Genomic DNA, 14094 nt, shown 5'->3' on the forward strand with positions numbered 1-14094 from the left:
ATATATTTTATTTTAAAAATACTTGTGCTATTGAAAAGGTCTAGAAACAATTATCAATCCTGCAGCAATGACCACTCCTAGGGTATGAATGTGGTGTCTACCATCTACCCACTCAAAGAAACTAGAGCTTATTGGAGAAATGAAAGATTCAAGCTCTAGGTTGAAAATAAATAAGCTTTGAAAGAACTTGGCATCCTGATAAGCAAGAAAGCTCATAAAGACAAGACCATGTCAGAAGGACTCAAATCACTCAGGTGTGACAGCATGCACCTGTAATCCCAGCTACTTGGGAAGCTGAGGAGAGAGGATGGCTTGAGCTCAGGAGTTCAAGATTACAGTGAGCTATGACTGCACTACCGCAGTCCAGGCTGGATGACAGAGTAAAAATCCTATCTCCAGAATAACAATAATAAATTAAACTAAAAATTATTCAAGAGCCTACTTGTTGATAGGTTCCCACTGGCCAAATTTGGGATAAGTAGAGCATCAATAAGGTTAACTGTCGGCCGGGCGCAGTGGCTCATACCTGTAATCCCAGCACTTTGGGAGGCCAAGAGAGGCAGATCACTTGAGGTAAGGAGTTCGAGACCAGCCTGGCCAACATGGTGAAACCCCATCTCTACTAAAAATACAAAAACTTAGCTGGGTATGGTACTGTGTGCCTATAATCCCAGCTACTCGGGAGGCTGAGGGACAAGAATTGCTTTAACCTGGAAGGCGGAGGTTGCAGTGAGCCAATATTGCGCCACTAAACTCCAGCCTGGGCAACAGAGCAAGACTCTGTCTCAAAAAAAAAAAAAACAATTATCGTGGCATGAAACATAACCAATACATATAAACCTTTAATTTGTAATGATATTAAAAACTCATTGTCACCTTGGGAGGATGCAGTGGAACCAACTCATTATTCTGAAAACTAGCAAATCAAACATTTATCCTGCCTTTCCCTGACAAACTGTACCACAGGGCAACCAAATAGTTCATAAGGGAAATTTCTCTTTATAGAACAGTCTGATCTAATAAATGAAGAAGGTTTGATAGAACTGGAATATCAAACTCCTAAGAAAATGTGGATTTCGGTAGTGTGTATCAGAAAACACTGACATCCTGAAAAGACAGCCAGCCCTCATGTATCTCCTTCTGAAAGTATAATATGCTGCCTATGAAGTCTTTTTTTTTTTTTTTTTTTTTTTTTTTGCTAAAACCAATCAGTCTTGTATCTGATTGGACCTCTAATTCAAACGACCAGTTTTCAGGAAATGCAGGAGAAAGACATGTTAAATGACTCCTTAAGAATGCAATTAACAAAACCTAGAATGTGGGAAATTCTGCAAGACAAATTGTCCAATTTTCTCTATGAATAAATTGCAAGAAAGAAATGGAGGGAACCTATAGAACAAAAGAGACTTGAGAGACACATTGGCTAAATGCAATGTGTGGACCTTGTTTGGATCCTGATTTGAGCAAACCAATTGTAAAATATATATATAATTAGAGAAATTTGAACATTAGGTATTATAATTAGTATTAAGGAATTATGGTATTCTTTATGATAATGTTGTTGTGATTACATATAGGTAATCACAACTTAGAGTTCCTATGTTTTAGAGATACCTACTAAAATATTTATACATAAAGCGATATAATGTTTTGTGATTTACCTCGAAATAATCCAGTGTTGGGGGAGTAGTGAAACACAGCTGGAACAGGGGAAGGCATACGTTCATTGTTGAAGCTGTGTATATTGAGTTTGTTGTACTTTTGTTAGTTTTGTGTATGAGAACTTTTCAAAAATCTTTATATATATTTACAGGAAAAATATATTTTAAAAATATGAATTAAAATAATATATATAAATAAATATACAAATATATAAAAAATATAAAGAAAAGATGAAGTAAAAAATAGTACTGGCAGTACACAGACAATGACAATACATGTGAAAGAAGTGCTCAAATGATGGTGCTTGGGCAACAAAGGCTCAGGGGCTATGCAGTGGTTTGCAAACTCTCCTCTGCCCTAGGCTTTCCCCAGAACCTCTCCCATGTTTCTGTGGGGCAACCCAGTGAAACTCTCACCCCCTACTTCAATCAGAAAGGTCTGCTTTCCTCAATTTTACATATTAAGGTTTCTTATAACATTTCCCTTGAACAAAGGATTTTGACATTTCAAATAAAATTCAAAAATGACAGCTTCAGGGCTTATCATCTATCTTCTTCTCCCCTTAAAAAATAGCCCTTACTCTTCCTCCAGAATTTTAGGGTAGTAGCCAAAACAGCTGGCCAAGTTTAACATGCAAGAACTGTGGCTCACATTCAAACTGCTGCCCTCCCAGTGGAAAAGTTCTGTTCCGCATGTGTATTAGTCAGGATAAGCAGTCTTCAGCTACAATAACAAACAGCCCCCAAACTCAGAAGTTTCCCATAACAGGAGTTTATTTCTTGTGTACACAAAGTCTACTGTGCTGGATGACTCTTCAGGACATCTCTCCTCCGTGTGATGGCTCAGGAATCCAGGCTGTTTTGATCTTGTGGCTTGTCCATTCAGCAAAAGAAATTCTCAGTCATTGCAGTATCAAAGAAATTCTAATAACACTGGAAGGGTCTTGCACAAATGTCACTTCTATTTACAGCCAGTTGGCAGGAAGTAGTCAAGCAACTCCACCTAACTGCAAGGGAGTTTGCAAACGTGGGGAAGTCCACGGAATAGCTGGCAGGCATTTCTGCCTCTACCACGGCATCTCACCACCTTTTCACATATTGTGGCCTCCCTGTCATCTCCCCACCCCGACTCCGCATACTGGGTCAAGCATTAGATTATGTAGAAGATGATCAGATCATCACTGAGTACATGATACTTCCAAAATAATGGTTCTGGTTTGAGTGTTTCCTTGAATCCCTTGCTTTTAGATGAGCGACAGGTCTAAACCATCCAAGACAAAGAGTGGCTTGCTGCAGAGGCTGCAAAATAGTGTCCTGCAAGGGTAAATTGTACGACAGGACTGGGTATGTAATTCCAAACTTCTGACTTAAATAATCGGAAGTTCTGGAAACACAGGCCCTATATTTGTGCCTGATGTCAACCAGCTGGAGCCAGACAGTAGCTACACACCAGAGATGGCCATTCATTCCTGGGTCTAACCCAGTCCCCATCAGCTGGCAGCTTGACTCAATCATGGTACCTGCTGGAACCCTGTAACAGGCAGAATCTGTGATCCCTGCACCATGGGTATGCACGGTTAGGATCCTCCACAGTTTTATCACCCCAAAGATGGAGTTATTCTTAGATGTAACTTAATTTAATTTAATTTAATTTTCTTAGATGTAATTGAAGATCTCTTTAATTTCCTCCCTCTTATTTAATCTGGATTTAATGCTCTCTTTATAAGTCTCTTAGTCATCTTTTTGGTCAAGGCTAAATCACTCCAACTTCTTGATTACCTTCTCCCTTATGTCCCAATATTCATCCCTTTGACGGTCCGTGTCAATCTTATTGGGACACTCTCGTTTTTCCCACGCCCTTTAAAAGGTAACTGGAAATCAACAAACAAAGGAATCGAGGTGTTAAAACTGAAATATTGCAATAAATAAAACTCTAGTCTGAAGTGAATGGAGTGTGCTTTGACCCTTGCAAGTTAAAAATCATTGTCGTGTTCCTTAATCTACAAGGTTTTGTCAAATTTCTTTGGGCTTCAAGTCAGATCAGTTCCTAGGCTGACTGCAGGAGTACGCCACCCTCCCATCCTTAGGACCAGGCTAAGAGAGAAACTTGGTTAATCTCCACATCCTCTGCCTGCAGCAACCTGACTGCAGTAATATTTCTGGGTGCAGCTCCAGACATTATTTCAGACACCAACCTACCTCCAATTTAATAGAGGCTCATTGATTCCTAATCAACAGACTTGCTTTACTATGTTTCTAATAATCGTGATTATTGATACTAATCATGACAAAAGCAAGCACTCAGTGAATTTAAATTGTGCCTGGCATGGTTCCATGTGCTTTTTACATGGTTCTGGTGAAACTGACAACCCTATGAGTTAAGTACAGTTACAATTCCGTTTTATAGAGATGAAACAGAGACTTGGGACTCTCCCAAGATTATACTTCCAGGAAGCAACAGAGATGAGATTTGAACTTGGAAATGCTCTTGTTCCAAAGTCTTAGTCATTATGCTATGCTATATGTGGCACAGCATGGGAATATTTGGGACTACTAAAATATTTCTTTTTTTCTTTCTTTTCTTTTTTTTTTAAGACAATGTCTCACTCTGTTGCCTAGGCTGGAGTGTAGCAGTGCAATCATGGCTCATTGCAGCCTCCGTCTCCTGAGGTTCATGCGATCCTCCCACTTCAGCCTCACGAGCAGCTGGGACTACAGGCACGCACCACCACACCCGGCTAATTTTCGTACTTTTAGTAGAGACAGAGTTTCAACATGTTGCTCAGGCTGGTTTCAAACTCCTGGGCTCAAGTGATCCGCCTGCCTTGGCCTCCCAAAGTGCCAGGATTACAAACATGAGATACCACGCCCAGCCTGAAATCACTAAAATATTGTTTGATCTAAATGCATTGTTTTGAATGTTAGGTTGCTAGCGATTAAGGCTCTTCTAGCTCCATTTGGCTAGTGTAGGGAGACATCTGGTGGCCATTCTGTTTTTTAAAACTTTTTTTATGGAAAACTTCAAATTTATGCAAAGTAAACAGAATAGTATCATAAATCCCCCTCTACCCACCACCTAGCTTTAACAATTAACATTCTGCCATTCCGTTTACATTCATACCTCCAGCCAATCTCTACCTCTTCCCCACTTATTTTTTACGGTTCTTTTTCAAAAATAAAATTTACATATAGTGAAATGCACACAATTTTAACGATTTATCTTGACCAATAGATACACTCATGTAACCCACAGCCCTATCATGATATGGAATGTTTTCATCACTCCAAAAATGTCCTTTGCCTGACAACTCCTCAACTAGGCAACAATTGTTCTGATTTTTCACTGTGGATTAGTTTTGCTTGTCCCAGAGTGCCATATCAATGGAATCCTACAGTACGAGTCTTTTGTGTCTGGGCTCTTTCACTCAGCATAATATCTGTGAGAGTCATCCATGCTCTTGCATGTACCCGTTATTTCTCTTTTATTGCTGTCCTCCTTCTATTGTACAGATGGGCCGCAGCCATTCTCCAGTTGATGGGGATTTGGATTGTTTCCAGTTAGGGGCCGTTCTGAATAAAGTTGAGCATGAGTTGAACTTCATGTTCAAGTCTTTTTGTAGACATATGTTTACATTTCTCTTGTGTAAATACTTAGGAGTGGAATCGCTGGATCGAAGAATAGAGGCATGGTTAACTTCATTAGAAACTGCCAGACCTTTTTCCCAAAGTGATTCTCTTTGCATTCCTACCAGAAGTGTGAGAGAATTCTGTCTGCTCCGCATCCTCACCAGTATTTGGTGTTGTCAGTGTTTTTAATTTTAACTATTCTGGTGGTATCTCATTGTGGTTTTAAGTTGTGTTTCCCCGATGACTAACAATGTTGACCATTTTTCTATGTGTGTATTGCCAATTTGTCTATCTTCCTTTGTGAAATGTCTATTCAAGTCTTTTGCCAAATTTTCATTGGGTTTCTCTTTTTGTTATTGGACTATAGGTGTCTTTTATTCTGGATACAAATTCTTGCGGCTATATGTTTTGTGAATATCTTCTGCTCTTCTGTGACTTGCCTATTTTCTTAACAGTGTCTTCTAATGAGAAGCTTTATATTTGGTGAAGTCTGATTTCTTATTTTGTGTCTTTTATTGTTATTTTTTCCTGGCTCTCATCTAAGAAACCTTTGCCTTCCCCTGGTTACAAAGATGGTCCCCTTGTTTACTTCCAGTGGCTTTATATAGATTTTAAATTTGCATTTAGGTCTAAGATGCATCTCAAGTTCATATATGTGTGTGTATGTGTGTGTAGTGTAGTGTAATGTAATACAGGGACTGAAATGCATTTTTACTTTTTTTCTATTTATATATTTTTAAGTAGAGATGGGAGTCTCCCTGTGTTGCCCAGGCTCATCTCCAACTCCTGGCTTTAGGCAATCCTCCTGCCTCAGCATCCCAACGTGCTGGGATCACAGCTGTGAGCCACCACACACAACTGCAATTTTTTTCTTTATAAATATCTAGTTGTTCCTGCACCATTGGATGGAAATGTTTTCCATTTCTGTGCTGAATTGTTTTGGGACCTCTGCTGAAAATCAATTGAGACGCAGTCTTATTAAACACAATCTTATTCTAGCTTTGTTTTTCTTTTGCAAGTTTACTTTGGCTATGCTAGGACCTTTGCATATTCATATGTACCAGTTGTCAATTTATTGCCTCTCAGATCCAAATTCACCCTTCATTACCTGCTGAGCAATAACAAACTGCACGCTTTAGGCATTTCTCCTTAAAGTGAACACAATGTCATTTTTGTCACTAGAGGGACGTTGCAAAGGCAGGCGGTTTCTCTTCCTGATGTCCTTTGCTATGTTTTGCTTTTTCTTGTTTTCAGACTGTACATTCTGCTGCACGTGGTATGTGGGTGGGACACACACTAACTGTGTGCCCAGAGAACATAGTCCCTCAGTGACCTCACAGCTCTGGCCAAGGGCCTGGTGACCACTTTGTCACAGCCCTCCTGATGCAGACATCACACACTCCAGGCTTCATACCTACTCCTGTTCCCTCTCCCAATTCACACCTGCCCTCTGGCCACAGCTTGCCTGAGCCCTGGAAGGTTGATTTCCCTGGACCCCTCCATGGTCTCCCATCCAGCAGCGCCTGTGCTCAGGAAGGTCATGCCCAGTGCCTGCCCAGTGACTGAACCAGCTCTGGCCCTGGTATCCTGGTGAGATTCTTTGCCATCCAATGGGCTGTAGCCACACTTTCTCCAGTGACGTCTGAAGCCCACCCTTGGAGAGGAACATTCCAAGTTTGTCCTTCCTTAAATACTCCTCTGTAGCAAGAATTTCCCTTTCTGGCCCAAACTCTTCACCACTCATGTGAGAATTACAAAGTGAGTTTACACAATTAACACTTATTGAAATAAAGAAAAATTAACTTTAAAAAAAGAAAAAATTCAAGCCTGACTAATCAACATAAAGGAAACATTGATTTTAAAAAACATTTATTGAGTACATGGTTGTCAGGAAAGCAAGTCTGGGTATGCTGTCTAGGTTCATTTTCTGGCTCCGTCTTTTGGCAGATTTTGGGCATGGCTTATGACATTCCTATGCCTCAGTTTTCTCATCTGTAGAATGGGCATAATAATAGTATTTCATGGGGTCAGAATGAAGATCAAATGAAACAGTATAAGTCAAGTGTTTAGAATAGTACCTAACAGTAAATACTTGGTTCCTGTCAGCTGCTGCTATTCCTATTTTTTATGATTATGATCTTGTACCCCCAATCATATTGTAAACTCTAAGACGGCATAATTTAATGCTGGCTCTCTACTATCCCAGGGTTTAGCATCTTGTTATTTCCATACATTAGACGTGTAATAGATATTACCAAATAGATGAGCTGCTGAAGAATGTTCTATTTCCCGTAGAAAGAAGACGTGAGGAGGAAACACATCCGTCTGCACATGGAAGGGGCGCTGACTGCCCGAGACAAGGTCGGGGTTCAGGATTTTGTGCTATTGGACGCGTACACCAGCGAATCTGCCTTTGTCGACAACCTCCGCAAGCGTTTCAGCGAGAACCTCATATATGTAACGTGACACACTTCTCAGCTGTTTTTCTAGGGTGGTTGTTCCCTTCTTGCCTTCACGACTTTGATGAGTGTGAATAATAGCACTCTATTAGGTTAGACATTAAAGGGAGATACTGAGGCGCCACTCTTAGATGCACTTCGATCCTTTGTGCTAAGACGTTTATGGCTGCCCGTGACAGAGGCCCAACTTACACCAGCCTAAGTCACTAAAGGGAATCTGTCCATGTCTGTAACTGTAGGCCCCGGGACTAGATCTAGGGTTTCAGACAATGTCTGGCGACTCCTTCTCCATCTCTGCTCTGCTTTCTTAGGCATCCATTTCTTTCTCAAGTGCATGGCAGCAAGATGGTTGCCCTCAGATCCAGGCTGTCATTTTATCAGCTTAGGGTTGCCGCGGAGAAGCGAGCCCATCCTCTGGGGATAAGCTCTAGTAAATGGCTCAAGCTGACATTGATCAGCTCTGATTGGCCCACTTTCGGTCATGTGCCTGTCTCTGAACCAATCCCATGGCTAGAAATGAAGACTATTCTGATTGGCCAGGCTCTTACCAGGCCTGCCCCTGAAGGTGAGGGGTGGAGTTGGAGCCCTGGACTGTATAGACAGAGAGCTGAGGAAGAGGGTTCCCCAAAGGACTCTGTTGGGAGAAAGGGGCAGAGATACCAAGCAGGCAAAAATAAGAGCTGTCCACCACACCCCACGAATGGTCAAGGGTCGAGAATGCAGCACTTACCAAACTCTTCTCAGATTGATCTTGTCACATCTAGTTTTTATTCAAAAGCCAGTTTTTGTTAAATTCCCATTTATCACCACACTCTGATTTGAGGGTCATTTTTCAGGTAAATTCCTCTAGGGTAAACTTCATAGTGTCCCTGTGTGTGTCGTGGGTTTTATTAAAATTATTTAATTTTTTGAGATTTTATTAGCTTTTGCCAAGAGTAAATTAGACAGTCAGAAGCGGTTTAAAAACAATTGTCTTATAGCTATTTTGTCTGTAATGGTGCCCGTGACTTAATCTATATGTTGAAACGAAGGATACCAGAAGAAGTAAACAAGGTGTTTCTTAGAGTACGTATCCCAGAGCCTAACTTTCAGAATTATAACCCTTAATTGTAGAAATAGAAAAACTAATTTTATGTACACGAAAAGGAAAAAATAGCATGGTACAGAGAAGTACAAATGGCATGACAGGATCATTGCGATTAAGCTAAATGTTTCTGATTTGAATGGATAAATTTCAGAAATTGTCTTCCACCCTGAATTTCTACTGATTGAAGTAATATGGGGTTTTAGTGAAACTGCTTTGCTTTGGTTTTGTCCTGGAGATTGGAGAACGATTTTAGTGTAATCTGTTTTTTTTTTTTTTTTTTGAGTTAGGTCTTGCTAAGTTGCCCAGGCTAGTCTTGAACTCCTGGGTTCAAGCACTCCTCCTGCCTCAGCCTCCCACGTAGCTGGGATTACAGGCACACACCACCACACCCAGCTATTTTAGCATAATCTTAATATACTTTAGTGCGTCCTGTAATTGAAACAGCTACACATTGAAAATCTGAGAATACCAGATGTATTTTCCAAGGAGTACATTAATTTTTTTTCTATGTAAGAGCTTGGAGCTCTTTGTTTATTCATAATTGTATTTCAAAAGCCTTATGTTAGTGGTTATATTATAAATATAAGTAAGTACTTGAAAAACTTGAATATGAGTAGAGTTTAATGTTGAAATCTAGGAATATAAGTGCCAGTAGCGGGAGTGTTTTGCCCAATTTTAGAAGGTTTGTAGGTATACCCATCCTATTTTCTTGTTTGTTTGTTTTTTTCTTTTTCATATGGAGTCTCACTCTGTTGCCCAGGCTGGAGTGCAGTGGCCCTGATCTTGGCTCACTGCAACCTCCGCCACCCGGGTTCAAGCAATTCTCCTGCCTCAGCCTCCTAAGTAGCTGGGACTACAGGCACCCGCCACCACGCCTGGCTAATTTTTTTGTATTTTTAGTAGAGATGGGGTTTCATCATGTTGGCCAGGCTGGTCTCAAACTCCTGACCTTGGGTGATCCACCTGCCTCAGCCTCCCAGAGTCCTGGGATTACAGGTGTGAGCCACTGAGCCTGGCCCACCCATCCTATTTTCACTCAATGCCAGAGAGACCTTAAAGAACCATAAATCAGGTTACGTGCTCCCCTCTTAAAGTTATCCATTCATGTAATAGTTTAGGGAGGTATTTCTCTTTTTTTGTGTCTTCAACTTTTAACTTCAGGGGTACACGTGCAGGATGTGCAGGTTTGTTACATAGGTAAACGTGCTGTGGTGGTTTGCTGCACAGATCAACCCATCACCAAGGTTTTAAGACCAGCAGGCATTAGCTATTCTTCCTGATGCTCTCTGTCCCCTGCAACAAGCCCCAGTGTGTGTTGTTCCCCCCTCCCCACCCCCCACAAATGTGTCCATGTGTCCTCATCATTTAGTTCCCACTTATTAGCAAGAACATGCAGTGTTTGGTTTTCTGTTCCTGCATTAGTTTGCTGAGGATAAGGGCTTCTAGCTACTTCCATGTCCCAGCAAAGGACATGATCTCGTTCCTTTTTATGGCTACATAGTATTCCATAGTGTATATGCACTGTATCTTCTTTATTCAGTCCATCATTGATGGGCATTTGGGTTGATTCCATGTCTTTGATGTTGTAAATAGTGCTGCAGTGAGCACACGTGTACATGTATCTTTATAATAGAATGATTTATATTTCTTTGGGATTGCTGGGTCAAATGGTATTTCTGCCTCTATATCTTTGAGGAATCGCCACACTGTTTTCCACAGTGGTTGAACTAATTTACACTTCCACCAACAGTGTAAAAGCCTTCCTTTTTCTCCACTGCCTTGCCAGCATCTGTTGTTTTTTTACTTTTTAATAATCGCCATTCTGACTGGTATGAGATGATATCACATTGTGGTTTGGATTTGCATTTCTGTAATGATCGGTGGTGTTGAGCTTTTTTTCATATGATTGTTGGCTGCATGTATGTCTTCTTTTTGTGAAGTGTCTGTTTATTTCCTTTGCCCACTTTTTAATGGGATTGTTTTTTCTTGTAAGTTTGTTTAAATTCCTTGTAGACTTGATACTAGACCTTTGTCAGGTGGATAGGTTGCAGAACTTTTCTCCCATTCTGTAGGTTGCCTGTTCACTCTGGTGATAGTTTCTTTTGCTGTGCAGAAGTTCTTTAGTTTAATTAGATCCCGTTTGTCAATTTTTGCTTTTGTTACAATTGCTTTTGGCATTTTCATCATGAAATCTTTGTAGGGCAGGTATTTCATTTCAGTAGGGGAGGGTGGTATCTCTGCCATACACTGCATTTAGAATAAAACCCCAATTCCTCATGGGAGCCCACAGAGACTGTATGATCTGAGCCTGCTCCATCTTCGACATCCTCTCTTGCTAGTCTCCATTCTTCCCTCACTCGGGCTTCAACCACAATGGCCTCTCATGCCCCTAGCCTGCCTCATGTATCCCTTCAGCCTGAAATGCCCTTCCTGCCTACTTTGTTCACAGCTGGCTCCTCATCCTTCAAGCTCTGCTCAGGTGTCACCTCCTTTAAAGAAGTCTTCCCGGCCAGGCGCGGTGACTCACGCCTGTAATCCCAGCACTTTGGGAGGCTGAGGCAGGCAGATCGCCTGAGGTCAGGAGTTCAAGACCAGCCTGGCCAACATGGTGAAACCTCATCTCTACTAAAAATACAAAATTAGCTGGGCATGGTGGTGCATGCCTGTAATCCCCGCTATAGGAGGCTGAGGAGAATCACTTGAACCCGGGAGACAGAGGTCACAATGAGCCAAGATCGAGCCACTGCACTCCAGCCTGGGCAGCAAAGTGAGACTCTGTCTCAAAAAAAAAAAAAAAAAGAGGAAGAGCAGGAGGAAGGGAAAGAAGAAAGACGACGACTTCCCCATGCCTGCTAATATGGCCTGCCTTTATTGTTTGTACCCTCGTTATGCTATGTATACCTTTCTTTTTATTTATGTATTTAGTTAGTTTTTTGAGACGGAGTCTCGCTCTGTCACTAGGGCTGGAGTGCAGTGGCTGATCTCGGCTCACTGCAACCTCCACTTCCTGGGTTCAAGAGATTCTCCCGCCTCCGCCTCCCGAGTAACTGGGACTACAGGCGTGCACCACCATGCCTGGCTAATTTTTTGTATTTTTAGTAGAGATGGGGTTTTACCATGTTAGCCAGGATGGTCTCGATCTCCTAACCTGTGATCTGCCCGCCTCGGCCTCCCAAAGTGCTGGGATTACAGGCATGAGCCAACGCGCCCAGCCATGTACACCTTTCTTAACACTGATTTCTTCCTGCAGCTGTCTTCATTCCTCAGCTGTTTGTCTGCTGTCTCCCTCATACACCCACCATGTAAGCTCCCAGCAGAGACCCTGCCTGATTTATCATTTTAAATCCTCCATGTGGAATGAACACATGGGGATCATCATGTGTGACAGTCTCTTGCACCCCAGAATTCCTCACTTGTGCTTGGTCCATTTCTCTAGACATATATTGGTACCCTCCTTGTGTCCGTGAATCCATACCAGGAGCTCGGAATCTACACTGTGAGCCAGATGGAACTTTATCAAGGGGTCAATTTCTTTGAACTGCCACCACATGTGTAAGTAGCATCCACAGGATCATCACTAGGAGGATTTTTCTTTTTCCCCTTCCTCTCTCTCCTTCCTTCTCACCATGCATCTGTCCGTCCATTCATCCATCCATCCATCCATCCACCCACCCATCCATTCATCCACCTATCCATCTGCCTATCTATCCATCCATCCACATATCCATCCATCCACCTATCCATCCATCCATTTACCTATCCACCTACCTACCTATCCATCGATATATCCATCCATCCATCTAAATCCTTGATGCATGTTTATTAGGTTCTGTACCTCATTTAGGCCTTTGCCTTCTTGTGAAGTAAGTCTTCCAAAGTAGTAGAAAACTTTAGAGGGTCTTTATGGAGTCTCAGCTTAAATATGAAAAGAGGTGCAACCTTTGTGTAACTGCTGAGAAATTTGAGTGTGGCTGGAGAGATGTCTTCTCCGGGAAGAGGGTTGCTATAGTGCCATCTACTGGTGCCTGAGTATCATAGCGGCTAAGAAGACTGCTCATTGGTAGAAACTTCCCAGGGCTGTGGAAGCTTAAGAGGTGCAAATTTCTTCATTCCTCTCCCCTATGTATAATTATTATGGTAATAATAATTTGTAGAGGGTGATTATATTTTTAGTACATAACATTTTATTCTGTTTTATGCAAATTTTTGAAAATACATACTCGCTTGCAGTATGGCCAGAATTTGTTTTTATGTAACACTATAAGCTGACGGGGTAGAATTATTCACCTGAACTCAGATCTCTTGTCTCCAAACACCATGTTTCCTTCTTAACATGTAACTGACGCTGTAAAAAACAATCTGTTTAGATTTCTCATTTAATTCAGAAGTTAATTAAAAGGGACTGAAATAAAAATTTGCCTGTAGTTAGAGATTACTGGTTAGTTACACACTAATTCAGAGTTTCTAGAGCCATTTCACAGAAGCTAGAAAATATAACCACTTCGATATCAGTTTTCACAAACTTGAGGACATTTTTAGGCCTTAAAACCTTACCATTTTAAATAATTTCCCTTGTATTTGAAAATAATGTGTAACCCATATTTTCTGCTAAATAATGCTGTTTGTTTGTCACTATGCCTAACTGGCCAAACTTTCTAATAGTTATTTAACATTCAAAACAACAACTTCCAAAAAGAAGGAAAGATGAGCAATTTTTTCTTGCCCAGGCTTTGCTGAATTTTCTAGTTTTTCTCCCTCTTGACTTCTAGGCTAATATTTAGATTCTGCCTCTGTTGTCTTGGTGACTGAGCTATTCCACTTTCTAAGGCACTTATGAGCCTTTCTGCATCACCGCCATATATATGTTGAGACAGGGTCTCGCTTTGTCACCCGGACTGGAGAGCAGTGACACAATAATGGATCCCTACAGCCTCTACCTCCCAGAGCTCAGGTGATCCTCCAACCTCAGCCTCCTAAGTAGCCAGGACTTACAGGCACACACCACCACCCTGGCTAATTTTTGTAATTTTTGTAGAGGCAGGGTCTCAGTGTGTTGCCCATGCTGGTCTCGAACTCCTGGGCTCAAGCGATCTGCCTGCCTCAGGCTCCCAAAGTGCTGGGATTACGGGTGTGAGCCACCATGCCCAGCCACCACCATGTATTAAAAGCCGAAATGGCTTTGGAACTCTGCCTCGTATTCGGGTTATATTCCTGGGATACCTTCATGCTTTGGTGTCTGATCTTGAAGATAAAGCGCTTC

General features: G+C 41.5%; 1 protein-coding gene across 1 annotated transcript in view; it reads left to right on the plus strand.

The window, feature by feature from the left end:
• Window positions 1-14094, plus strand: part of MYO1H (myosin IH) — a 202391-nt gene that overhangs the window by 71903 nt on the left and 116394 nt on the right. The window contains exons 2-3 of the mRNA XM_002823726.4: window positions 7584-7745; window positions 12271-12386. Of these exons, the coding sequence (XP_002823772.4) occupies window positions 7620-7745; window positions 12271-12386 (242 nt within the window). The 5' untranslated portion in view covers window positions 7584-7619. The remainder of the gene's footprint in view (window positions 1-7583; window positions 7746-12270; window positions 12387-14094) is intronic.

This window comes from Pongo abelii, chromosome 10 (genome assembly GCF_028885655.2).
Source record: "Pongo abelii isolate AG06213 chromosome 10, NHGRI_mPonAbe1-v2.0_pri, whole genome shotgun sequence".
Lineage (NCBI taxonomy): Eukaryota > Metazoa > Chordata > Mammalia > Primates > Hominidae > Pongo > Pongo abelii.